We start from the raw sequence: 27,509 nt of genomic DNA on the forward strand, positions 1-27,509 counted from the left end.
TGGGATGCAAAACTGTGAGACCCACTGTACTTAGCTTATGATGATCTTACTTTGTCACAATTCTGTTCTTGTTGAAGGTTTTGAGCTTGAGTGATGTTTTGCTTAACCCACAGGTGTTACAGCTCACAAACTCTGCTTACAGAAACTGCTACTACTGCTTGTAAAATGCTTGTTGCTTTGTGTCAACATTTGTATTTTATTCAGTTTGCTCATCCTAGAGAACATGCTGGAAGGACTTGCTCTGAATTATACTATTGCTCTGAAATATCTATGATTAGATAATCATGTTCTGGTTTACAGTGTTTGAGCTGTCTTACAAAATTTCTGTGTAGGGTTGTGTTGAACAACTTCGCTTTTGGAAATCCTTCAAGGTACATAATTGAAAACCTTTTTCCTATATTTATGAGGGCTTTTAGAGATAAAGGGCCTGGTTTTGTATGTTGATGGTTTCTATATGTTCTCCTCACAAAGATCTATGCTGTTCTAAGTGTAAAACTTGAAACAATACAATAACAGGGTTATGTCAGAGATGAAAATACTTTCCTTATTTCAGGGAGCAAGGTGTCTAAAATTAGTCTATGAGCTTTGTAAACCTAGGGCCTTGCTTTGTGTTTATCTGTGAGGTGCCATGCATATTTGCAGCTTTGTACAAGTACCAGTTCAGTGCCCCGATGGGTGTTCTAAATCCATGAAGCCTTGTAGGAATGATCTCAGTAAGGCAGTCTGCAGGATTAACGTCCAAACCAGTATGAAGTCAGACCAGATCTGTATTTTGCTCTTTGGCTGTAAAAGCTCATTCACATTAATATCTAATGTTAAATAAGAAACTATATAATTCAAAACATTTAAAGTATTTATTTTTAAACTTATATTCCACCAGTGAAATTTGGAATATCTTTATGACACTCACTCTGCTGTAAAATTTTTTTTAAAGAAGTCATCTGGCTATAAATCATGATAACTGAGATTTTTCATCTTGTCTCCTCTTAGTCCTATGGACAGCATTTACTCAGGCATTGCTACTGTCTCTTATCTCGATGTGGTTATAGATCATTAAATTCCAGCCCCTCTTAACACAGTATAAATTCTAGTCTTGACAAGTATTGTGCCTAGTTTTATTTAGTAATTAAACTTTGCACGGCTTTCTTCCCTTATGGTGAGCTTCACCTTTTATATTTTAGTGGACTTTTATTAATTATATGGAGAATGTAATAATGTGAAACACAAATGGCATACACACTACAATTTCTGGAGTGCTTTGTGGTGTTGGCAGTTTAGATAGCATATCCACATGATATAGTTTGTTTTGTCCTGAAGTACTGGGATGTGAAATTTACATGGCTGTTGACCCCTTGGGACTGCTCTGAAATGAGGTGTGTATCTTGTGCAATCCTAATCAGCAAAAATTTAAATAAAAATAAGTACACTGTCAGAAGCCCGTGTACTGGCCTGGCAGGATGTATGAAATAGTACCCCGTGCTTGGTAATGGCCTTCTTGGAGAAGGGTCTCTAGCACAATGTGATGTCACTTAGTGGAATAACAAATTATGCAAAATATGCTTGCAATAACAAATTATGCTTGCTATTGTCATGATTAGGTAGTGAATTGTTGGGCAGGGCCTGATGTCTGCCATGGGCTGAAGGCCAGACAACTAAATACAAAATAAATCTGTCATGAAATTTGAGTGGTGAATCCAATTTATCTTTTAAGACAAACAGAAGTTACAGCGTTTGTGTACAAACATAGAAAACTCTGTTAAAGTGAACTGAGAATAAACTAATAGATCACTACTTTGACTGTGGTTTTCAAGTGATATGTTTGTGGTGATTTTTGCATATAAAAACTTCCCTTGGTAGTTCAGTATAAAGTCTTAAAATTTTAGCCAGAACAATTTAATGGCAGCATTAACTCTTCAGCTACCCTTCCCCTGAAATTTGCAAATTAGGCGCTTTGCTGCCTAGAATGGTGTCCAGAAACCTTTGTTTTCCAAAGTATTGCTTGTTTACTTTGGCTTTAATTATCTGTGCGTACTGCAGAGAAGGAAAGTGTTTTGTTTCTCAGAACTGGCATCCGTAATGTGTTTGGGACTGATTTGTTTGAGATTTCTGTATGCATGCTGCACTGCTATAGCTGTGTAGTAATGTGGGTGCTTGAAATAAAGCTTGACATAAAAGCTGACATTGTTTGCAGGGTGTCTTTCTTGAGAACAACCTACTTTTTTGACATTAATCTTATTTTTCATCCTTGATCCAACTACTGTTCTGGTAAGGATTATAATTCTTGTTGGTGTTTGGAGATGGTGAAGGCTTGGAGAGTGGTAGCATTACAGAAGTCTCACAGAATTTCTTATCGTGACATTGAATTAATTTCCCAGTTTACATGTGTGTGGAGTTGTATGTTGAAATATAAGACACAAGAAATACCCTAATTGTTCTCTCTTTGTATTTCTATTTGCTTATGTTCTGCAGCTGGAATACCAACATGACAGTTTTCTGCATTACTGTTACAGAAATCCAGAAGCTTGCATCAAAGTTGGGGTTCACCATGCTCCAATGTACAGAAGACTCTAAGGCAAAATGTAACATAGTCCTGGTAACTTGAGGTAGTTGTCTTCCAACTTCCCACTAGGTATTAGTAACTGTTCTACCCATTCTACATTGCTTAAGAGAAGCAAAGCTGTAGCTGGAAGAAAAGAAAAATCACTTGGAGGATGCACTGTAGTTGAGTGTATGAAAGGGATATATGTAGGAGATTGTAACTGATATAGGCATGCTTATTGCTGCTAGTTTTAGGGGTGTTCTTCTTTGTTCCTTGTTCTCCCCCTCCATTTGGTTCTCAGTTGTGGTGAGATTTGTCCTTGCTTGATTGACAAATTTTCAAACTCTCTCTGTAGCATTCTGTCGATGCAGGCAATGACTTGGCTTTGCAGCCTTGGTGTCACTTTGCAGCTGTGCACCACATTTGGTTGTTTTGGGCAGTCTCTCCTGACTCCTGGTCAGAGCTGGGGCTCTCTTTGAGAGGAGCTTCTTGACCCTTTGTACTTTGCATAGTATCCGCCTCGCAGGCGGACTCTGGAGCCGTTGTGTGGAATGCGTGTCTAACGCGTTCCACTCGGACCTCAGTTCCATTCCATAATGTTAGCTTTAATTGGCTGGTTTTAAACTTTCATGTACAACTTGGTTGTACACGGTAAATTACCACCCTCTTCGCCTTTTCCTAGGAGCACGAAAGTAGAATCCAGCCTCTGCTTTCCCGTGCTGCCTTTTGGCATTGCCCTTGAGCTCTTTTAGGGACAGTACTGGTGGGTAGTGTTTCTGTCAGAGGACAGACTTTTTTTCTATGTTTTTTTTTTACCTCTAATCTTCCAAAGGCTGTACCTTTTAAACATTGTGCTGTATTTTTGAACTGAATTCTGCATTTGAAAGTTTAAAAAGAATTAATGTTTCTTGCCCAAAGAAATATCACCAGTTTAATAACTGTTGCCTAACTCTTATTTTGGCTAGATAGCCAGTGTGTCCTCCAAGTGATTTTTATTTTCTTTTAAATATTCCTATATTTTAATTTCAGTTACTTTGTTTGAGTGCACGAGGACATCAGGGCAACATCAATGGTATAACCAAAGCTGGTCTTTACTATGTAAGAATGCCTTTGTAGGTGCTTCTGAAGTGTCAGAATGTGTAGTGTGGGCAGAATGAGAGTCTGCTACTAGACAGGTTTCATTTAGGCTTAAATAGATTGGAGCATCATTAGAGCTACTTTTGAAAAAGATGGGTAGTTGAGTTACGTGAGGAAAGAAATGGGCAATGCTGCATACAAAATAAATTTTGCAGTTCAAACTCAAAACAGTGATGAGTCTCTTGTTTGTACTTGGTATGAATGAGGTAAAACAAAGCCTGTCTTTATTCTCCACATCAGGCTTATGAGCTCATGTTTCGGCTTTTCCTTTCCCCTCCCTTTCTGACATGGGCTCTTGTCTTTTTTTCCTTGCTGAACAGACAGTAACTCTCCACAATATTTTTAATCTCAACAAGATGTCCAGTGGCTGATGATGCAAAAGTGTTGCATCAACAAAGAGGGGATGATAGCTGGAGCATTCCAGGCCTGACATTTTTGGCTGAGGACCTGTGTATTGTGGCCACTGATTCCTCCCGGCACAGCATGCTTGCTTGGGGCAGGAGACTACTTTTCATTGACTCCTGTTGTGTGGCTCCCTGCTCCTTATTTTAGGCTTCCCCAAGAAGTTATGACTGGGAGTTTCATGGTTTTAGATGAAAGAGCCTGTTGTCTTACTGAATTATCTCCTTTCTGTCTATATTTAAAGCAAAGTTGGCAGGTGAAAAAAAAAAAAGATACAGTAAAACAAAAGCTCTCTTATGGTAATATGTGAGACTAGATTAGAATAAAAGTGAAAGAAAGATTTAATATTTCTTTATTTACATATGTTTCTTGGGACTGCTTGCTTACCTGTAGTCATTGGCAGCCAGCTCTGTAACTGATCTCGTTGCATTGACCTTAAGATGAGTGCCTAGGCCCTGGTGGGATCTAACCCAAAAGTTTTTCCACTAAAATAGATCATGAGAAGTATTAGATGATTTGGAATAGAAAAATTAATATTATGGAATTTTAAAATAATACACATTTGTAATTATGGCTCTTGAGTAGCCATGCAGTATGCAAGTGCTTGTAGTCCTAAATTTGTGAGAGAAAAATTACTTTAAAGTGTAAAAGAAACACTTTCAAATTTTTAGCACTCTAGTGCAATATTTTAAGGTAATAGCATTTTTTACTGACTGAAGTGAACCCAACTCATGAAACTTTTCATTCACTAAAAATATAGCTGATGCTTTTAAAAAGTAAGGACTTAAGAACTTCTTCATGACAGCTGAACTTCTTGAAACCATATAAAAATCTGGTTATACCATAATTCAGCCTTGCAGCACTGGTTTTATTGTGTGAAGAACCTCTCAGAAATTGATTTATAAGCTTGTTGTTCCCTAGACGTGCCTGTTTGTTATGTACGACTGTTCTTGTTCATAGTCTGTGTTCCTTCACAGCATAAAACCTTCAGCCATCTCTGCAGCCGTGTCTTACACTGTTTCCATCAGGTAATACTTCCAGCCATGAAGTTGTCCCCAATTTAATAAAGGCAAGGTGGGATAATTTGTTGACTGCTACCTAAAAGCGTCATTAACCATTGCAAGAGGGGAAATTAGGGCGTGGGTTTGGTGACTTTTCTCTTTTTTTTTTTTTTTGCAAATCTTATTTTTGATGCAAAGGCAGTTCTGTCGCCAGCCAGTCCAGCATGCAGAGACTCTCCCCCCCACCATAAAACAATGAGCACATTCAGGCACAACTAGTGTTTTCAGTTATTAAAAAACGGAGCCGTCTGTCTCTGCCTGTGACTTTAATCTTTAAGCCTTTATTCCCTATACCCCACCCCCTCTTTCTTTCCCCAACCTTTTGTTTGTGAAGTACAGAGCTACAGGATATGTGGGCCTGGAGTTTCTGAATGTATTGTACATTCCCCTGGCAATTACACATGTTTATAACCCTGACTGATGTTATTTCAGTATTGTGGAGGGTGAACAGAAAATTAAAGAATGCATTTTTCATTGCCGCTAGCAATCTTTAATTTTTTGGGTTTTTTTTTTTTGAGGACAGGAGAGAAGGAAAAAAAAAAGCAAAATGTAAACTGTTAATTTTTTTTTTTTTTAAATCTTGTTTTGCATTTTCAGATGAAGCACATCTGAGAGCTGTGCAGGAATAGCTTCCCATACTCTACCATAACTCTTTTGTTAGGACAGTGTGTTGCATGCAATGTTGTAAAAACTAATAGGACTGGATTTTAATACAAAAGAAGTTTCTTAATGCAGGGTGCAAGACTTTTGCTTACTTCATTTCAAAGACAAGCTACCTTAGGGCTTGTAACGACTTAAGAGCAGAATCACATAGATTTTTTTTTCAGCTTTGTCTGGAACACTTTTTTTTTTTTGTAGAAGAATGATTTAGAATCTGATGAGTTGGGAGTTTTACTTTTGGGCTTGGTGACAGAATTGTTTAAGAAAATTAATTTTTGTTAGTCTTGTAGAAATATGCTCTTGCTCAGTACCAGGTTTTAAATCAATTTCTTACTGGTGGTGGTTGAGCTATCTAAAGCTGCAGGTGCACTGTAAGATTAGTGTCCTTGAATTGACAGAGGGGTGGAGAGAAGAGAATCCTGTAGGAAATCTCTATAATCAAGGTGATAATTGGTGTGTTTCTTGGGGACTCCAATGCATTCCATGATTTTCAGAGTTGTTGGCCTAAAACATTGAATATAAGTAGAGAAAAGTTAATTGGAGTCAAGAATTTCAAGGTGGTTCAGCAGTATCTCTCAGGTACAACTTTCATATCTGTACCTGTTTTCAACTGCATGCAAACTGCTGTTTATAGGTTTTGGAAGTTTGAAGTTGCATATCTAAATGTATATTCAGGTCTGTCTACCTGTGTGATGGTCCTTATCTCCAGTGACTGCTGCATGGAACTTTTCTTTCGACTGATCTTTCAAAGATACGGCAGAAGAGTGAGCAAGAATTTACAGTGAGATATCCTTTGGCTAGGCAGGACTTGAAGAAGTTAACACAAAAGATAGCAAAAAAGTCTCCTTGTCATCTAATATTAAACTGATAAAAATATGCTTAAAGAAATTCTAACATGTTCCAAGATGTTTATAATTCAGTAATTCTCCAAAGCATCCCACAGGAGGTAATAGATGCACTGTAGTAACAGTTCCCCAGTCCTCTGGGAAGGAAAAAACCAACTAGTTGGTCATTAAGCATAGCACATTCTTTTCATCCTGAGATAATCAAGTGCTAAAGTTGTGTGTTGCTTGTGTAAGGATTTCTGAGATGTGCTGGTTCTCTTTGTGTTACAATATGGGGGCATGGGTGTGATCAAATCCTAGATATGCTAAGGGAAGGATACCATCTTGTACAAATGTTAACTTGAAAAGTTGGAGAGCTGAGTGTGAAGTAGTACTGATAGAGAACAGAATTTATAGACACTTCATAGTTACTGTTCATGAGTCTGGTTTTGCCCCCTCTCTGAGTCCAGTACTGGGCTTGTATGCAATAGTAGATTAAAATATGGGCAGAAATATGAACAATGGTTGGGAAACATTTCAGTTGGTCTGTTCTTGGAAATCAGAGTGTTAAATTGTCTGAAAAGCTAATACAGGAGTTCACATACTGAAAGAGCTCTCTGCTTTGAGGGAAAATGTGTGCACTGGTGGCTGTTTATGTGCTTCTCTCCCTGAAACAGTCTTGGAAAATAGATCAAGTTATTCCAGTAATTTTTGTACTGCTTTTCTCTTTCCAGTATAAACATGGTTTTGCATGATTTATCATTCCTAGTGAAAGGCATACTGGTGTAGGTTGCTGTCAGCTCTGGCCTGAGCATCCTGTAGTATCAGGGATGTAGCAGGAATTTCCATGGTTGTAGGTGCCACAGAGGCTTTCACTCAGTATTTGTCTCCACACTCCAGTTAGTGGAATAACCTCAGATGCAACATTCTTGAAGCTGGGAATAGTCTGTTTCTGTGTGGTGTGAACTGAGTCATTAGAGATGGAGCAGAGGACTCCAGATGTGTGAAAGTCAGTCAGAACTGGAGATGGGCTCATGTCCTCATTGGTGCAGGTTCAGCCTTTGCAGGCCTTCCAGATATTTGATTATTTTTATACTGCTAAGCTACTGTTTTCTCTTTCAGGTCTTGGAAATAGCTTCAAAGGTGGTCTCTGTCTGTAATCTTTGAAAGATGCAAAGGACAGAATGGTCATACTTGTAGTTATATTTTTGCAACATATTTAACATTATCATGTGCAAATATAGTTACTTTTTTTCTTGAAACTTGGCAGGAGATCTTGTAGAGAGCAAATGTAAAGCTGATGTGGGTCAGGACTACAAAAAGGGTATTTTTTTCTTCTTGGTCCTCTGACCTGTTTGCTTTTCACTGTTTGCAGTAAAGACTTTATGGACCATCAGGGACCATTTATGGTCACTATGTAAGGCCCAAGTGTAATGTTACCTTACATTTAACCCTTCAGAGCTATGCAAAAGCACACGTGGCCTTGATACCAAAACAAAATACCTCTGAGTAACAGGTCTGAAACTTGAACTAATCACTCATTAGGCACTAGGAAAGCTTACTAGAATGCTGAGCACACCATATCATCTGAGGAGGTCAAAGCCGGGGTTTACAAGTATCCGTTTTCCATTTTTTTTACTTTGCACCTTTTTTCCTGAAGCATGAACATAAAGTGTTGATTCCTTACACAACTTACTGTCACATTGTTTGAGAAATCTTATTTTATGAACTAAACAACTCCAGGCAAGAGGAACAGGGCACCTCATTGCTGATCTCTAAGTTTGGGTTTGATATGAATTGGTGGAATTACAGGTGCCATTTCTGTATGACATTTGGGAACTTAGAAATATTGAAATAGCCTGAAATGTTTTATAGCCTAAATTCCAAAATATGAAACTGAACTTTTTTCTGCTATGTGTAGTATAGGCAGGTAGTGCAAAAACCAGACAAACAAAATCCCATCAAACACCCCTGGACAAATCAGGTTTGTTACTTGGATAGTAATAACCCAGTTGGTTTCTTCTGTGCTTTCTTTTGCTTTTAAGTCTATGAAATAATAGATTTTCTTACTATATGCCACAGATTATACTCCATGGCTGATGAGCTGTATAATGACATTCAGTCTAAAATGCTAAAACTGTAGTTTTGTGCAGTATCCTAAATATTTAAATTCTCAGCTTTTACTGGTGTCTGTATTTGCATATACATATGTATGAATGACACTTTTAAAAAGTTAATGTTTGCTAACTAATTCACAATTTGTGCACTTTTGACTTCAAGCCAAGAAAGAAATTAATGCAGCTGAAATACCACGGTGTTGAGTAATTCTGCAAATGCTACCTTTTTTTGTAGCAGTCATCTGTGTCTACTCAGAATGATTGTTGCTCTTCCAAGATACGTAGGCTTTTTTAAACTGTACCATAGTTTATGTTTTCAGCATTAAAATAAGTAGAGGTCTGTTTTGGACTCTGTCCAGTTTGTACCCTGTCAATATAGAAATTCAGATCTAGTAATAGGTAATATTACAGAAAAGGACTTTCGTACATATGGAAGAAGGATGACGTCTTCTCTCGTATGGTGCGTTACCTCCATTTTTACACATGCTATGTATTACATGGCATTTGTGTTACAAGGCAGGGATTGTTTGCTTTGCTCTCCCCTCATTGTCTATTGGATTTCCATTTGGGGTGATTTTCTGGTTTTTGAGAAATATTTATTTAAAGAACAGGAATTTAAATGCCAGACTGTAGTAGTCACTCATCTGGTTTGCTACATTTTCTTTGGAAATAGTAGAAATTATTGTTTTTGAGGGACAAACAAGAAAGTGATGGAATAAAATATCCCCTTTTTTAAGTTTCATCTTAAAACTTCTTACACAGGATAAAATCATAAAAGTTTTATTAAAAAATTAAACTTCATCTAGCTGGATGTAGCTTTAAATTCTTAATGATGTAAATATCAAAGCTGTATTTTAATTGTCTAAAAACAAATGGTACTTAGCAACACTGAATTTGAATTGTTGTGCTGCTTAAAATTATATGATTGATTGTGCTCTTTTATTAGAGGTGTTTTATTTCCCTTCTTTCACTCAACTTCATTTGCTTTTGTCACTCTGTGCTGTTAACATGGATTTTTCTTTGTGAAGGACCTAACTGCATTTGTCTTGTTTCCTTTTTTGAAGCTACTTTATCTTTAAGATTCCTCTTCCAGAAAGTGACCAGATTAAAATGCAGTATTTTATTTCAATATTATAATGTATATAGGCAGAGTCTAATACTTTACTTTTCTTTGCTGCTTCTAAACTTAAAACAGTTTTGCATTGAACAGCATATAATGACTGTATCTTTTCACCATTTTCTGAAGTAATTGCACTAGTTTTGTGTATATACACATGTACTTTAGTTTCTTTCAATTCTTCCTAACAACATGTGGACTGTTATTCAGCTTTAAGTTTCTCTGTAGTTCCTCAGGCTGCTGTTCAGTGAACCCCTTGCCCTGCAGCAGCGTCTTGTCCCTAGGAAAAGGAGGTTTGCTTTGCTCTTTCCCTTTTCACCTTTGCGGCTCTTGGGTCCTGCTGCCTCGCTTGTGCCAGCTCTGGCTCTCCCTGGAGTGCTGCAGGAGCTGGGTCACCTCGCCAGTGTCAGGGAGAGCTCTCTGGTGTAGCTGGGTTGAGCTGACTGGTCTGAGCTTCAACTTTGCCTTTCATCAAACTTTGGGAGGCCTAAATAAACACAGTGTTGGGAAAGGTAACTGGGAGCAGGAACTTCCCAGCTCACGGAGCTGCAGGCTCTGTGACCAGATGCCAGAGCCTTTCACTGCTGTGCTCCACTGACAGCTGCTTCTAGATCACTCCTGTGTGCAGGCAGTGATGTAGATCAGCACAATAACAAAGTGAAGTGCGTGATTGCCCTGGCTTGAAACCAGGGTAAAATTGCCTTTTTCCCTTGCATGTTTCGTCTTTACAATGGAAGTGAAGGATGTTAGTCATGGCCTTTCCTTTGCTGTGGAAGGATGGGTCCTTAGCAGTGGCCATTACTTGTGCTGCTCTAGCTTATGCTCAGGCTGGGAGAGGTGAGGTGTACTGAGGTTCTGTTTGTGCTGGGGAGAGGGGAGGACAAGTATAGGAAAATTAATTTGTTAGCTAAATTAAAAAGGTTCATAGCAATCTCTCTTTAGTAGTGCATTTCTATTTGGAAGTCTTTGGAGGAAGGTTTCTCTGTAATTGTACGTATGTTTTTTACAAAACTATGTGTAATTTTAATGTGTGTTTAACCAGTGAATTTAGTCAGATTGCATAAGGGCATCCTGTATTTGCCTCGTTTAAGAATAGTCTCTCTTCCATAAGTGGTGGAAACTACCAAAGTATTCAGACATTTCTCAAGCTTGTCCTCTGAAGAGGCTGAAGACAACATGGGCCTCCTTACATTCTGTAAATCCTTGCAAAGGATCTCCTGATAATCTTTCTTCCTGTGTTGTTCTCTGTTTGTTGAGAGTGTTTTCACTTTAAGGTTTGTTAGTGATTTTTTTTTTCTCAATAACTCATCCATGTCATATAAGCTTAATCCTATGTACAATATTACAATGGCTAGACCAACATGTAAAATTTGTTGGAAGATACTCCTCAGTCTTTCTTAGCATGACCTTCATAGAGGCTTTATCAGCTTTGTTTGTGCTACTTCAGCATGGCTGATCAAGCTTATTGACATACTCTAATCATTACAGGCCTTTGAAGAGCACAGACTTGTTTCTGACATGTAGTTAGAAGTTATTCAAACAAGACAGATGCTTGGATGACTTGAAAAGGAGATGGTTGAGGCATTATCCTTTATCCTCTTCAGAACAATATGGCACACTGTTACTTCTGCCAGATGAAGTATAAAGTATATTCAAGGGGATTCTTGTGTGACATCTTTTTTGCAAAAGAACCCTTTTATTTCTTATAAGAAGTTATCACCTACTACTTAGTAGTTGAGTTGAACTCATGTTTACAAATAAATAACTGTAATAGTTGTGTTATTCAACATACAAGAAACGGACTTCTTCCAATTATGCCCTTACGGCCACACTGCTTTCCCTTTCTAGCTCTCAGTTACAGACCAACCACAGTGGCTGGTTCTCATCTGAAGAGAATTCATGCAATGACATAATGCTTCTAATTTTAAGCTTTACTGTGCACTCAGAAATGTTGTGGGTTGCCAGAGTGATGCTTTCTGTGTGATGTTACAAATGCTCTGGAGTTTGAAGCTGCACAGCTCCCTGTTTGTGCTCTGAGCTACTGATGGCCTGCTTTGGAAATGATGGTGGGATGCTTGAGCTCCATGAGTTCCTTTTCTTTTCAAAGTGTTTCCTAATAGAAGTTGTATCAGTTTTGATCCACAATTTGCATTGCTTTACAGAAGGTTTCTTCATGTGTAATTCATGTTCCCCGGTTGAGTGCATGTCTCTCGCTGCATCACACCTCCTATTTCTGTTTGAATTTTGGGGGATTCCATATCCTGTAAAACATCTTCCTTATTCATCACAGTGCCTCCCCTAAGGTAACTAGCAAAATCCTGTGTGACTTGTAACATCTCCCAGGGTGCAACTGTATATGGAAACAGGGAATAATTTAGTTGTTGCTGAATAAAGTTTCTTAACAAAAAAAAGAGTGGGGGGAGGGGGCTGTGAAAGGGGAAGTTGGATACTCTCTGCATGATACAGACAATATTTCCTGAGACAGGAGATACTAACCTCAAAGAATTTAAAATAAAACGTTGATTTAATTTTTTTTTTTTTTTTTTTTTGGAAGTGGAATAGCGGAGGTAAAAATGGTAGAATAGTTGGTCTTTTTATCCTGTGTGCAGATGAAATTGATTAAACCTTAAAAACTCGCCTCAGTCCACCCGGTTTATTAATTGAAGAATTTCCTCTTCCCCAGAATGGGAAGTGCACATTAAAACAGAGCTTTGCCCTTGAGTAGCAATGATACTTGAGAACGGTACATTTTCTACAATCCTATTTTCTCTTCTACACTAGAGGAAATCCTAACATGGTAAAAAGCATATTTAAAAAAAAAAAAAGTATGTTTAAGGAAGTCCTCTTTCATTTCCTTGTAGAGCATGAAATCAAATTATAGCCCATAGCCCACAATTATTTTATTTTTACATTTCAAATTCCATTTTCTGCTTCCTTTTGCTGCCTGTGAACAAGAGTTGTACTGTTTGTGCAAAGTCAGCTAAAAAGATTACCACAAACAGGACAGGACACAGTAGCTTAAAGAAGCCACCACTCAGAATCTGTGCCTATGTTCCATGTTTGTGTGACATGCAAAACGTCCCCTTTGTTCACACAGGGACCTGATCCCCTCTTCTTCCCTCCACTCATCAGGTTTTACCTTTTGAAGCCAAGTCTGCTTTATATTGAGGTATTACTGGGAATATAATGCAAAACTTGAGTTATGCTTGCTAAAATAATACAACCTAAAATGCTCACATATTCTTGATCTACATTTGGTAAAGACAAACCAATTGAGATTCTGCTTATTTATTGAAGATGCCTTTGGAGTGAGCTTTTCAGTAAGGAATTGGTAGCTAATTTAGTGCTTGGAGATTATAACTGGATGGTTTTGAAAGTGGGCTCAGTGCATGTATAATAAAATAGTAATACATTTTTGGAACTGATAAATTAATACATGAGGCTGAAGTGTTTGGGTTTTTGTAATTTTTTTTTTTTTAATTGGTTTTAATATTATGTTTTGCTGTAGGGACACAGCTCAGTCTGGGAGTTCAGGTATAAAATGCATGCAACAGGCTGCACAAATGGAAGGTGTTTTGAGTTCATGTACATGCAGAACTACAACAGCCTCTGTGGTTGAGGTTGAAGGTTTGCTATTTAAGATGGAATGTTCTGTTTCAGAATAAAACATGGTAATTATAGTGTTTTACTGTTTTCCAAAATGCATCTGATATCTTGGCTACTCCCATGGTGTTTCTCTGTGAACATGGGTATAAGAGCTGGTTTTTACTAATTGTGTGTGACACTAAGCACGTTTATGAGGAGTGGATTTTCTGGAGGGGGTGAAGGTCTGCAACCTTGTTGCCTAGAACTCTGGGCAGGCTTTTTTTCCTATTTCAGCAAAGGTTTGAAGATACATTAAAATAAATAATGCAAATATAGAGAATGCAGTGAATTTCCCCCAAAAGACTAAAAGTTCATCAATACACATACTTTTAAAAGGCATACTATTCTTTTTCAGTGTACTCAGGCAGCAGCTGGTGAGCTCTTTCAGGATCCAAGAGTGAGAGCTAGCTAGGAGTGATATTGCAAGTGCACTTTAGGGAAGCTTGAGCTGCTGCCTTCTGCTCTTTGGAAACGTGTCATAATCTCTGACATCTGTGATTCAACTAATCTCCTGCGTAAAGAGTAATAAATTACTTCCTTGATGACTTTATAAAATCAGATAATCTTCAAAATTCAGGAGCAAGCGTGGATTGTGTGTTCAAAGCAGTAGCTGGACCTTCTCTTTATCTTGTCTGTGAAGGTATTTTTATTATTTTCTGAGTTTTGTGTTCCCTGTCACTTTTGTGATACAAATGAGTGCTGCTGCCTCCAGGTTTAGCTGGCACTTGCAGTCTTTGTGATGCTGTGCTGCTGGTCTTGTGTTTTTCCTGTATCTGGCTGTCATCCAGAATCTCTCAGTTCATGTTTTATCTTTCTTGTTTGTTTTTCTTCACTCAGACTATCTACTTTATTTTTGCTGTGGTTTAGCTGCTTATCTTTGAAGTATAATTCCCATCTTTCTCCACCTCCTTGTGTTTTCTGATGACAACTTGTTTATTTCATTTGCTTTTTACAGGGCTTCATCTGAGCTGTGTGTCATCACAGAAAGGGTACTCCAATAATTGATCTTTCATTTTCAAGCAAAGTGAGAATTCACATGTCAGGATTTATCTTTTCAATGTTCTTGAACATGTCTTTCACAGATGAAGTGGCAAATAAAAGGTTACACCCCTGTTTTCTCTGTGGAAGAAATAATTTGAGTATCTTAGTTTAACTTTTTCATTGATTCTATGTGATCTGCTTCAGTGCAGATAAAATGTTTTTGATTGCTGTGCTTCCTTGTACGCAGACCTGTCCTTTGCGTGTGTCTCTGCTTTGTTCAAAGTAATTTCAAGCCTTTTTCTTGCTCTGAAGGTTTGAGGAATATTCAAATAGTCTATAATCTCTTCCCTATTACTATTCTTAACTGTGTAGGTCCATATTCTGTCTCCTTTTTTGAGGAGTTCAGTTCTCTGTTCTTTCTGTTCTGTTTTGCACAAGACCCCATGGTTGACATTTTGTTCACAGATAGTGCAGGTGTGAGTAATATTTTCACCTTTTTTATTCTTGTTACTGTTTTTGAGTCTCCACATAGCATATCTGCAAAATTTTTATGTCCCAATTGAAAAATCTTTCCAAGTGAGGTTGTATTAATGAGAATACTGATATAGTCCATCCTTGCTTCACTGTTCCTTGTTAAATCTTACTCTGCTGCAGAAAATTATTCAGAAATATTGTTCCTTTTGTTGACTGAACTCTGATATGATAGTGAGCTGATTGTTAGTTACTAGAGGTTATTTAAGCAGTGAATTTGAAGTTAAATATATTATAAGTCTGCTATTATGATTTATATGTTATGAGGAGAAAATGTATTGAATGAGGTGTTCTGTGGTAGATGGGAGAGGATTATAGTTTAGTCATCTTGCCAACTTTCCTAATTTGAAATGTGACATTGGTGAATGCTTGTACACTTCTCTCTAGATGTTTTTGTTTCAGTATTTAATGAACTTTTTGCATGGCTGATGGGCAATGAAAGAAATGGGTTCTAGAATAAATCAAAATGTAAAACTATGTAAGAGAAGATGGGGGATTGAGAAGAAGGTGAAGTGTCAAAGATAGTTTATTAAACAGCTCAAAAAGAAAGTTGAGGAACAAAGTTTTAGCTTTTTTTTTTTTGCCTTGTTACTCAAGGGTCCTGTAACCCTGAGCACTCCTGCCTTGATACCCACCAGTAGACCCATACAAAACATTACAAAACATCCTCATGTCTCAGTGAGAATGGAGTTCGGGTATTTCTGTCAGTGCTGTTGTGGTCCTTGCCTTGGCTCCACGACTCCTGTGAAGGGCAGCAGCTTCCCACTCTGCTTGTGTGCCAGCTCTGCATGCCATGCCTTCTGTCCCATCTTGTGCCATCTCTTAGGAGCTGTGGCCATCAGTACACTGGGGCTTTGGAGGAGGCACAATAATTGTGCTGGCAGTGTTTGTGAACTTGTGTGTGCTGCTGCTTTCCTTGACTTGAAGTATTTTTTGTCTGGAGTGTCATGGTATGTCTTCTGGTGTTTCTGGAGTTTCTCCATGGAATCGACGGTTATTTCTCTTTGTGTATGCTCTATGAAGAGGAGGCAATGCCCCAAGGCAGACATTCTCGACCTTCTAGCAACTGGGTTGATGATCTTTATGGCTTTTTTAAAGTGCTGCTAACAGATTCATAAATACAGCAAGTGCAAGTATTTGATGTATAACAAATTAATTTGAAGCAGTTGATTTTGAGTTTTAAGGTAAAGTGACCCCTTTAACTGAAACTACATATTCAGTGCAGATTTTGTGTTCTTTTGGAGAGAAAGATACCACGCTGTACATAATGCATCTTATCAGCTACCCTTTTCAAGGCCAAGTTTGGATCTGGTGGCTTTGGCTTAATTCTGGAGCACGAGGATCACTGTGCTTTAGTAGTCACAGTAATGTTTGGTAAGGCTCAAGCTGCAGCGTTGTTGTGTTACCAGAATGTCCTTTCTATAGTATTAGTAAAGAATTGGACTTGATGGCTTGGTTTCTATTATTTATTCCCATTCCTTTTGAGGATGTCAGCTGTGTAGAGCAGTGTAACACTAAATATGTATATTAGGTTTAAAACAGCCCTGTTGCACGCATTCACAAAAATGGATCCATTCTGGTAAGTGCTTTGTCCCACTCAAACTATTTTCATGCCGTTTGTTTCACTTGGTTTCTGACCTTTAAGTCTGCACTTGGGTGGTGTATAAAGTCTGAGCCTTTTATACAGACTTGATGATGTTTGTGTTGAAATTTAAGCAAGGTCTAAATCATTACAATTCCTGAAACAATAAAAATGCAAACTACTTTCGAAGATATAAAGCCCATATTTGCTTTGTCAAGGAGAGATATTTGAAATGATTGAAAATTCTGCAGAAGCACTGGAAATATCATAATTATCCAGTTAGTGCTCTGAAGGGCTTAACATTCATTATTACAAGATGAAAGGTCTGGTAGGTTGAAATAGTCATTTGTAGCCATAATTTTTTTTTCTTGTAGTTCCCACCCACTCATTCACCCATGCACTTCAACCTCGGAATGATTTCCTATCCTGAGTTCGTGGGAACTAGGAACAAGGGGAGCTGTTGTCGTAGCCATTGTAAAAGCCTTAAAAGCAAAAAAGGCAAAGGAAAGGCTGGACAGCATGGAGGAACAAGGAACAGTTGTATTGATTTCTTGTTCTTCTGATCTTAAGGCCAATATTAAAAGTACTTAAGTTAGAGAACTGGAATTTTGCATGAATTCTAGCTTTCATCATTTTTCAAAATGTACTCTTTTTGGCATATTACTTTCTGGTACTTCAGCTTTAATTTTTTCTTACTTTTTATGTTTAAAATTTCTCAATACTCGAGTCTGTTGCATTTTTCTGTTTTGGTATTCAGAGCATTTCAGTTACCTCAAATGAAACAAGAAAATTCTGAATATAATTAGTGGAAGGCCCAATGTTCATCAAAAGCTTCCTTGAAAACTAATTTAAATCCATGAAATTCAGGTTGCCTCAATCAAAAGATGAAGGGTTCATGGCAGCAATACTTTGAAAAATAAAAATAATCCATAAGTGTGATAGGTAAAATTTAGGAACCTTTCTACAAAGAGATCTGGGAATCAGATCTCTGTTCCTGTGTTTGAAATTACTTGTTCAAGTTATGTGGATCTGAATTGGGAATTAATGGCAATACACTGCAGCTTTTAAGTTGCCTCTTTCTAACATTGAGGGATGCAAGAATTTCTTTAGACTTGGGATAAACCTATCTCTGGTGGTGATCACGGTTTTCACTTTTATGAAATTTTGGGCTTGGAAAGAAAAATGGTGGGAAGCAGGTAGGGACTGAGGCTTGTGAATGTTTTTATGGGTACCTGGTTGGCTCTTGTTGGGGTTGCTCTGAGTGTGCAGCTCCCTGCAGTGTTGCTATGTGTTTCTTTGGCTGTATTTGATTCTTGCTTGGCTGCTTAGATTATAATTTTTAATTGAGGCAAATGTCATGCCTGTGTTGCTACAAGCTTAATTTTCTTAGTATTTTTTCAATGCAGTGATAACAGCCTTAGACTTAAACTACCACATTCTTCCCTGGTTCTTATGACTCAGTGATAGCCTATAATAGCTTAAATTCCCAAGGTCTTAATTTCAAAAGAGCTGTAGAATTCAGTCCTTACTTTGACTTGTATTTTGTCTTTCTTTGTACATATGTTGACAATTTTAAATGGAAATGATTTGAGAAAATGATCCTTAATCTTTTTATGCTGTGGCAATACTGACTGTGAGTTCTCCTCCAGGTGCCCAGATTATCGATTTAATGATGCTTGTGATAGATGTGACAAAAGGGATGCAGACACAGTCAGCAGAGTGCTTGGTAATTGGGCAAATTGCCTGCCAGAAGATGGTGGTAGTCCTGAACAAAATAGATCTCCTTCCAGAGGGGAAGAGACAGAGTGCCATTGAGAAGATGACTAAGAAAATGCAGAAGACCTTGGAAAATACCAAGTAAGTGAACAGTAATACTAACAGGTAACTTGTAGCAAAATTTATTTTGGCAGAAATACCAACATTTCTCTTCCAACGTGCTTCTAAACATACTGGCACATCTAGCAGAAATGATGAGAAGGGAGTGAAAAGTTTCACAGAAACTCAGATGCAATTCCAAATTCACATCTGCAAGTATCACATGTAGAGAAATATTTTCCTGTAATTAAGCTTTTCGATTTAAAGAGCTGCTTGGAGTTTGGATAGTATAATACAAAGCCAGAATATTCAGGTGAAGAACTGTTGGATGTGGTTACAGCAGATCTTTGCTTTTCTCTGGGATATAAGGGGATATAACTATTTGGTCACATTTTGAGTCGAAGAACTTAAGGAATAGGATTCAGAGTATGGAGGAGAAAGAACCAAAGTTGAGTTTTGCCATGTGCAGTCTGTGCTTGATGATGCTTTGAAAGCACTGCTGATCTGGGTGTGATTGCAATGTGCTTGTTCTGTTGTATCTCGGGCATGTGAAGTTTCTCAACAGCCTTTTTCCCACTTGACTTTGAATCTCCAAATGTATTCCTAAACTATTCTTATTAGCAGGATATATGCCAATAACATTTGACAGTTGCCTCTAATGGCAATTATGGGGTTTTGTTTTTCTTTCAAATAGTTTACTTGTTGAAATATTTTCGCACACATAGATGTGCGTGTGGAATTCCATAGCAGTCAGCAAAACTGAAGGCTGTTGCAGTTGTAGAGTAGATGTTGCCACCAATGCTGGGAAAATTATTGTAATGTTGTCAGAAAATTGTATGGAAGGCAAAAAAAAAAAAAAGGCAGAGGAAGGTAACTTGTATATTTGAGTAGTTTGATACTTGTGAATTTACCTAATCAAAACTCTTTTTCCTGTGATTTGATACCAAAAGTAAAAGTAAACTGTCTCTATGAATGGAATTTCTATTTTTTAAAACTTCTTTTGCACATCAGCTTCTCCCTTTGCCCAGCAGGATCTAAATTCTGCTGAGAGAAATTTGGTTTGATGGAGTAAGAGTTTCAGTAAAGCTGGATCATGTTTAGAAGTGCCTCCAAATGCGTTATACAATTACTCCAGTTTGTTCTGGTCTATGGGAAGAGGAGTAAAGCATTTGGTTACACATAAATTTGTTTATTGCAATACAGTGCTCTGAAATACTTGTATGAAAATAAATTTCCAAAAGTTTTATGGTTAATCACAGGAATTTTCAGTGCATGTTTTTATGACCCTTTGTCCTTAGATGCCTCAGGCTTATGGCGTGTAAACAAAGAAAATACCTTATGTGCCTGATTACAGCTGGGTCACTCAGTGAGATCCCTTTATAGAACTTAACATGTCTTCTTCAGCAAAGCACCACTTCTTCCCTCCAGCTTGCTCCCTTTTGTGAGAAAATCAGTGGGGGGTGGGTGTTAAGAGGATGGCCAAAATAATTTATTTTAGTCTGAATCTATTGCATAAGAATTGAGTACCTATGAGAGCCAGTCACTTTTTGGTGTAATTACTGATTACTGTTCTGTTACTTTAATATATATTTTATGTGGTTAATTCTAATTTTTGAAAAAATGAGATACAAAACACTAGGTTTCATTTTAGGGAGCAAAAGTTAAGTCTGCTGACTGAATTTGTAAAAAAAGAAAAAAAGAAAATCTGCTGTAAGTTAAGGACTTGAAGAATAAAATTGATGGTAGGATAAAAGGTAAACTGAGGTCAGCTGGCTGTACTGCTCCTCTCTGAACCTTTGTGTGTTTGAGATTTGTGAGTTTTGCAGACTTTGATTTCGTAGATTTAGATCTTTCTGTTGTCTAGAGATCTTGCAGACTCAGGTAGGCATCATGAGGCTTCTTGCATTTGGCTCCCATTTTGAAGGTTATGACTTTACATTTAGAATTTTAATTGATTCATGAAAGTTAAAAATGTGCTAGTCTCCAGGTAAAGTGACTTTGGATGCAAACCACTGCATTAAGACTGGGTAACAACAGATGTTTACTTCTGAAATAAACTGAATCTTGCATTTGACTGTCACAGCATTGAATCAGTAGCTAATGTGCAACAGGACTGAAGCTTTCATAGTGAAGTCCAGTAGTGCTATCTGCTGGTAATTCAGGAAGAAATTGTCAGTCATAATGGGAGAAGAGCAGATGAGTTGGAATTTTAGGGAGTTTAATAGCCTTCAGATGAGCCTGGAAGTTCTTTATATTGACATGTGTAGGAGATCTGTGGTCTAATGGTGCAAGTCTTTCTCTCTTTCAGATTCTCTGGGTGTCCTATTATTGCTGTTGCAGCAAAGCCTGGTGGACCAGAAGCCCCAGAGTCTGAGAATCCACAGGGTATTTCTGAACTAATTGAGGTACTCGCTGAAGAACATAGTAATAACATGAAAGCATCCATTCTCAGATGTTCAAAACCCTTAGTTATATGGCATTATGTTTATACTGTGAAGGGAAGGACACCTGAGTTAACTGAGACCAGTTTGTAGCTTGCAATAGACTTGTCACCTGTCATTAGCTTAGGGAGAGGAACATCTTTGCCCTGGAGGAACGCCACTGTACTTAAGCCAGCAGAAAAGAATCCCAAAATAAAGGCATCATTCTTTGAAGACTTGTCAAATTCTGATTTGGATGCTGCCAGGTTTAAAGTATTTGTAAATTGCTGAAGTTAAGGTGCAGCATCAGACATCAAAAATCTAGAGATGCCTAGCCCTCGGCAGCCAGGCTCGTATAAAGGCAGGATATTCCACAAGGCTGCTGAGCACTGAATGCTGCATCACCTCCCAGGCTCCTGTGAGTCAGGGTGGGCATGGGGATGGGATGTAGTGTGGCCTTAGACTAGGCTTAGCTAGGACCAGTCTGCCCCCAGCAGTTTCTAGAGATGAGATATGCAAGTGCTTACTTCTGCCTTTATCTGGTTCCTGTTAGATTTACTGGGATGTTCTCCAGGGTTAAAACCTTTGAAGGAAACTCTCATTGCAGCTGTTTTGTCAACTGAAACCTAATATTAGATGAGCTGGCAAATGCTGTGGGAGCCCTGCCATTGAACTTGGAGCTATTATCCCTTCTGCCCTTCCTAAGAGACTCTCCATTGTTCTGCCATTACAACCTGGGCTTGGGCTGCAGTTTTTGACCTTAAAAACAGATGTTAAAGGCAATACCAAGTGTATATACAGGTGATAGAGAGAGATAGCAAAAGTGATTTGAGACAGGAGTGAGCCAGTTCCTTTGAAGCTGTTGAGTACATGACTTCCTTTCTATAATTAAAATCTTTTGTCTGATAACATATTTTAAGGAACATAGTATTTGTCAACAAAAGAAAAACACTAAACTCAGAATTTCTCTAGAAAATGGTACTTATGTAGTTTTTCTTAATGGATTGATCCTTAAAGAAGCACTGACAAAAATTTGAAGGGGAAGTTGAATTTGAAAACTTAACCCAGTATTACAGTTTTTCTGGGAGGGAGTCAGAGATGGGCTTTATGGGGCACTAATATCGGTACATAAGTTAATTTTCACAAAATCCAAAAAAGCTGAAGTAGCAAAACACTGTAAAATTGTACTTTTGAGAGAAGGAGGAAAAAGGGGGAGATGACATACGTACAGTTTTTTTTTCTCTTTGCTTTGCTGCAGTGTTTATATTGAATTTGGCAGCAACTTTATCACCAGTGAGGTTGTGCTAACCAAGCTAAATGTGCAGCACCAAATCTTTCTAAGGCAGAAAATCGAACTGTTCCTGCTGCTAAGTGTGCAGCTCCCCTATGGCTCACACAGTTAATTTGACATTGGTGAGTTCTAAGCTCATTGGGAGATGCCTGAAATCAGTAAAATTGCAAGCTTGTTCAATCAATCATCCGCTTGCCTGCCTTCTGCTGTGTTGCTGTCATGACTTTTCACCCAGGTATGGTGCTGCTTTTATCTTTTTTTTCAGGTCTTGAAGTCTCAGGCTTACCTGCCATCAAGAGACCCCTCAGGACACTTCCTTATGGCAGTCGACCACTGTTTCTCTATCAAGGGTCAAGGCACAGTGATGACAGGGACTATTCTTTCTGGCTCTGTTAGCCTTGGTGACAATGTGGAGATTCCTGCCCTGAAGGTGAGTCTCTCATTTTCATTCCTCGTGGTTTTCCTGATAGACAGAGACACTCAACAAAGAAGAGAGTGTTCTCATCCAGTCTGAAATTACTCAATTATTTTCAATTTTTATTTTTGTACTCTATTATAACTCAGTTTGTAACAGTAAGAGGCATAGTGATTTTTAAATAAGGCAGTCAGTAAAGTTACCAGTCAGAGAAGACTGATCTAGATTAGCATGTTAGGCTTTCAAATTCAGAGAAGCAAAGTGGGCATGTTTCCAAGATGGGATGCACCCAAGGACTGAACAAGGTTTGAGGAAGGTTACTTTCATTTGAGATATGCTGCAGTGAGAAGGTTTGCAAAAGAATCCGTGTAAGTAGGCTTCCAGAAATGTCTGAAAGCAAAGGAAATGACAAGAAGAGGGCATTGAAATGCTTGATGCACATTCTCTTTGTTTGCTGAAGCTTTAATTTGTGTCAGCATGTTCTGAGAGAACTGCTGGGATGCAGTAGGTGGCTTGCTGCTATTGGGCTCTTCAGAGAGCCTGTAGAAAGTCAAAGAGACCTTCCAATGGCCTTTGAACTGCTCAACTGTTGTTACTATTGAATTTCCTTAAAATATATTCATCCTTTAAAAAAAAACAAAGTTGCTTTATGCTTGGAACATGTGAAATCTATTTCACAGATGCTGATTATCATTGCTTTGATTTTTCCCTTTGTATTATTAATTGCCCAAAATGAATTAAGACTTGAAGAGTATTTTGCAGCTGCCACTTAAAAGTAGACCAAGCTGATTACATTCTGTGAGCAGGCAAGTTCTGGCCTAACAAGCTTGGATGGGACTGTTTTGGTGCTGTCAGTATTCAAGTCATTTTACTCTAAGGATCTTACTATTTCATTGAGTGAACATGCTGTTTTCTCATTTTTCACTGTACTGTTTGGACAAGTGAAGGACTACATGAGGCATTCTGATTTCACCTGAGGTATTTGGCTGATACTGGACAATTTCTTTCTGGCCAACCTCTTCAGTGATACCTGTGGCCATCTAGTTTATATCCTATTGTCTTTTGCATAGAAGTGATTTGTACCATATGTAGTCTGACATTTCTGCTCCCCCAAAGGAGTTCCTCACTGCACATATTCTTATTTACAGCATGCAGCCCATTTTGGGAGCTGTGCTTTCAATTTCTGCATGGAATATGCTTGCTGGGATTGTAGCTCTAGCTTCAACCTCTCCTGGTTTCCACTTGGCATTTTTCTTTCCTTTGTTGTTGCGTCCTGTTCTCAGTCCTGGGCCTGCCTGTGTTTGGGGTCCAAAGAGGGCCAAGTAGTTAGGAGTGCAAGGAGTGGGAGATGGCTCTTGCCCAAACAGGGCCTTGCATAGTGAGTTCACTGCTTTCTTTTTGGCATAGCATTTGCCAAACTTCCTGTCATTTTGTGCTCCAGGAGATGGGGGAGACAGGGCAGAGTAATTATTTCTTGCAAAGAAAGAATGCATCACTAGATTATATCTGGAAATTACTATTTTGCTTTTCATCTATAGTCCAAGAATGTTTTGAAGAAATGTGTTTAGAACTAAATCTGCGTTTTGAGAATCCATATGAAGGAAGAAATGACAAAAATATAGTAAATAACTTGTGAATTGGCGTTTAAAAGTGGAAATAGACTTTCTGTGTTTTCCAGCAGTGGAAAAGACTTCATGTGACTTTTTTTACTGGGCTTTCTTCCCAGGTGACTGGGAGAGTAGTCACTGAAGTGACAGACAACTTAGCAGATGAACAGGTCATTTGCAAAACCAAGCCAGATCACTTGGCTCTTATGGCATTAACAACTTCCCTCAAAGTTTTAGTTGTTTTTCCAATTGCTGTTAATGAATTAAACCTTCCACTGCTGTGTGTGAAATAGAAGATGTGTGCATGCCTCAGGATGATAATAGCAGTGGGCAGAGTTTTGTATTTTGGCACTAGCAACTTGTGGACGTTCACCTTCATGTTGCACAGGTATGGAAACCAAGGCACAGTAAAAGGAAGCAATGTTTGTAAGTTTGAGCTGTGTGTTGTACTTACCCCTGCCAGCATCATGCAGAGCTGGGTTAGGATACCTATAAAAGGTCAAACCTTTCTCAGGCGTACAAGGTAACAGAGGAAGCACATTTCACAACACATTGTGGTTTATGACTCCCTCTGACCTTTTTTTGCCCTGACCCAATGGTAACTGAGATTGACAGCTGGTACATTTAGGGACGTTACAGACTAGCTGCTTTTTTTAAATTTGAAGACCCCTCTCACCCAATGAAGTGGCATCACCTTCCAGTTCTACTAATGGACTTCGACATCTTTGACCGCTTGAACCTGCACAAAGGAGGGACACAGCAATTAAAAATAAACAGTGACATTCTCAAATGCCCATGCTTGCTCTGATTGAGGCTGAGAGCACCAGCAGTGCATGGATTCCTTTATGCTTTGCCTATGTAAATTGCCATCTGGGGTTGATTATCCATATAGCAAAAAGAAAAATTATATATATGTGTTTGGCAAAAAGCTTTGACACAGCAAACAGTTCACTATCCAATTGAGTTAGTACTATTTGCTCCTTAGCACTTGAAATCCACCTTGAAGAGCATGAACCTAGGATTTCTGCAGCAAAAACATAGTGTTGGCAGAATTGTGAATGTCATTTAAGATTATTTCAGTGGTCTTTCCATCTGTATAGTCTTTGAGTTTATAAACTGCAACAACATGTGACACTTGTATTTCTGCTTTATAAAAGTTACTGGAGTTTGAATAATAAGGTTTTTTGCCGTTTTGTTTTGTTTTACTGGTAGGTTTTTATTTTACTTATATCTAAAGTAGATGTTGTTTAGAGATTTCAGTTTAAATGAGGATGAATGTCAAACTCCAGTGCTGCTGGGTCTTTTTATAGCATGCTTTAACTGAAAAAGGGAAATCTTTTCATTTCAGTGGGGGAAAGGTGTCTTTTGCCTTCCTTATCCAGGTGAGAAAGATTGTAGAAAAGGTGAGGCAGAGTGAGATGTACACAGCTCATGGATCTGGTTATCCTGGAGTGTCCCCTTGGCATTGCCTTACCTGTGGTTGGGGCTGTGGGTGTACAAGACCCAGAGCACAGATGTGGCAGCCAAGTATGAAGACCACTGCTGGGGCTCTATTTCAGGAATTGTAAGAAGTAGAAACTTTTCTCTTTGTCTTATAGTCAGGTTCCTGTTTGTCCTATTTAACGAATTGCTAACAAATGCTGGAGCAGATTGATGCAAGATGATTGGCTGGTGGAGGTAAATAACTGACTTGGAGCCTCTGTAAAGTCCAGTGCTGCTATTTGTACTGTGTATGTGTCAGAAGTTGTGGTTGTCTTGAATGCTGAGTAGCTGTGTTCCTGCTGAGTGGTTACATTCATGTTTTTCTCCAGGGGATCATGTGGGGATTCTTGCTCTGTGCTGAATCTGAATCACATATCTGGTGTTGTATGGTAAAAAGTTGTTTCTCATGTAATAAATCTCATTAAAAGGAAAGAGAAGTATTCTTACCAGCTCCAACCCTGACCATCCTGGAGGTTGGTAGTAGACAATTGCCATTATTAGTGTGGAGCATCTCAGTCTCAAAAGTTGCAAGCAGACTTACGAAATGCTCCCCTCGTATTGGAGAGCAGTTATACAGATTGTTTCAGCACTCAGGTGAACTTTCACAAGCTCATGTGAGACTAGGTTATGAAAAATGTGAGGAACTTGCTTCTGTTTATCTCATCAATTCTCTAGTAAATGAGAGTGTTGGTTTAAACCAGTAGTGATTCTGTCTTGGCAAGAGTCTATTGACTGTCAAATTATACTGATTTTATGAACTTAAAAGAAGCATCGTTTTGTGTGGCTTCATGGCTTCATATACTTTGACCATATGAAGAGAGATGTTTTCTCCTAAGCTTTTTTTGTTAGCTAGATAACCTTGGTCTGTGTTTTGGCAAATGTTCAGTAGCTTTTATGGCTAATACAACAAAAAACTTCTCCGCTGTCTGATAGAATAACTCAAATAGTATTTGCAAGGCTATTTCCTTCAAACCATTGTAGCTATTAAAATTGTAACTTTTGTCCATGTAAGTACTTCAGTCTATCTGATGTCCCAGGACCTCTGATTAGTGAGCTTTAGTATGTATATACATGTAGTAAGAACTAATTTTAGTTTATTTAAGGACTCTTGCACAATCAGAGTTGCACAGTTAAACTGTGTCAGAGGACATTTAAGTGTTAGAAAATGAACTTGGTTCAAACCCCACTGAATTGGATCACAAAAATGTTTGTATGTGGACTTTCATGGTGCAATCTTAAAGAAGTTTTTTGTTTTACCATTTTGAGCACTTTGGGCCTCCTAATATGCCCCTTCCCAATTGCAGTCAGTGTTGACTGCTTTTAGCACTGTGAACAGGGAGAACCCTTGCTGTATATTCTGAGTGTATGTCTGAATACTGTTTCTACATCTGTTGCTTCCTGTGCTGCTTGGGATTTTCTTGCCCAATACCGATATAAACAGCCTTTCAAATGCAACAAGTCTTCTGCTGGGAGGGGAGTTCTGCTTGCCTGGAACGTTTTCTTTTCACTGGAGTGCTGTGAAGAAGGGCAGAAAATTGGGTTGAGGGAGAATAACCTAAATGTAGCTGGTAAAATTGTGAAAAGGCAGTTTATAGTGCATATTAAAGGATGTGGGTACAAAAATGCAAGAATCTTAAATCCTAAAGCAATAAATTAAATGTAGAAGGATAATGTTTTACATGCGGTTTAATTCAGTACCAGAATTAAACTTTATTTGTCTGCTGCTTCTAAAAGCATGGGTTATGGTTTTTTGGAGATTTTCTTCTTTCCTAGAAAACATCACTGTGAATCCTACTGGTTTTGCATCTGCTGTGGCATTACTTAAAAGCAAAATATGCACAATTTGACTTATACTGGAAAGTACTCTGCTTTGAGCATTTAGG

The 27,509-nt window shown here is 38.3% G+C and overlaps 1 protein-coding gene across 3 annotated transcripts in view; it reads left to right on the forward strand.

The window, feature by feature from the left end:
- Positions 1-27,509, forward strand: part of EEFSEC (eukaryotic elongation factor, selenocysteine-tRNA specific) — a 124,427-nt gene that overhangs the window by 14,791 nt on the left and 82,127 nt on the right. For all 3 annotated transcript variants that reach the window (XM_053989601.1, XM_053989600.1, XM_053989602.1), the window contains exons 2-4: positions 18,246-18,453; positions 20,720-20,816; positions 22,388-22,552. In XM_053989601.1, coding sequence (XP_053845576.1) covers positions 18,266-18,453; positions 20,720-20,816; positions 22,388-22,552 — 450 coding nt within the window. In that variant the 5' untranslated portion in view covers positions 18,246-18,265. The remainder of the gene's footprint in view (positions 1-18,245; positions 18,454-20,719; positions 20,817-22,387; positions 22,553-27,509) is intronic.

This window comes from Vidua macroura, chromosome 13, assembly GCF_024509145.1.
Source record: "Vidua macroura isolate BioBank_ID:100142 chromosome 13, ASM2450914v1, whole genome shotgun sequence".
NCBI lineage: Eukaryota > Metazoa > Chordata > Aves > Passeriformes > Viduidae > Vidua > Vidua macroura.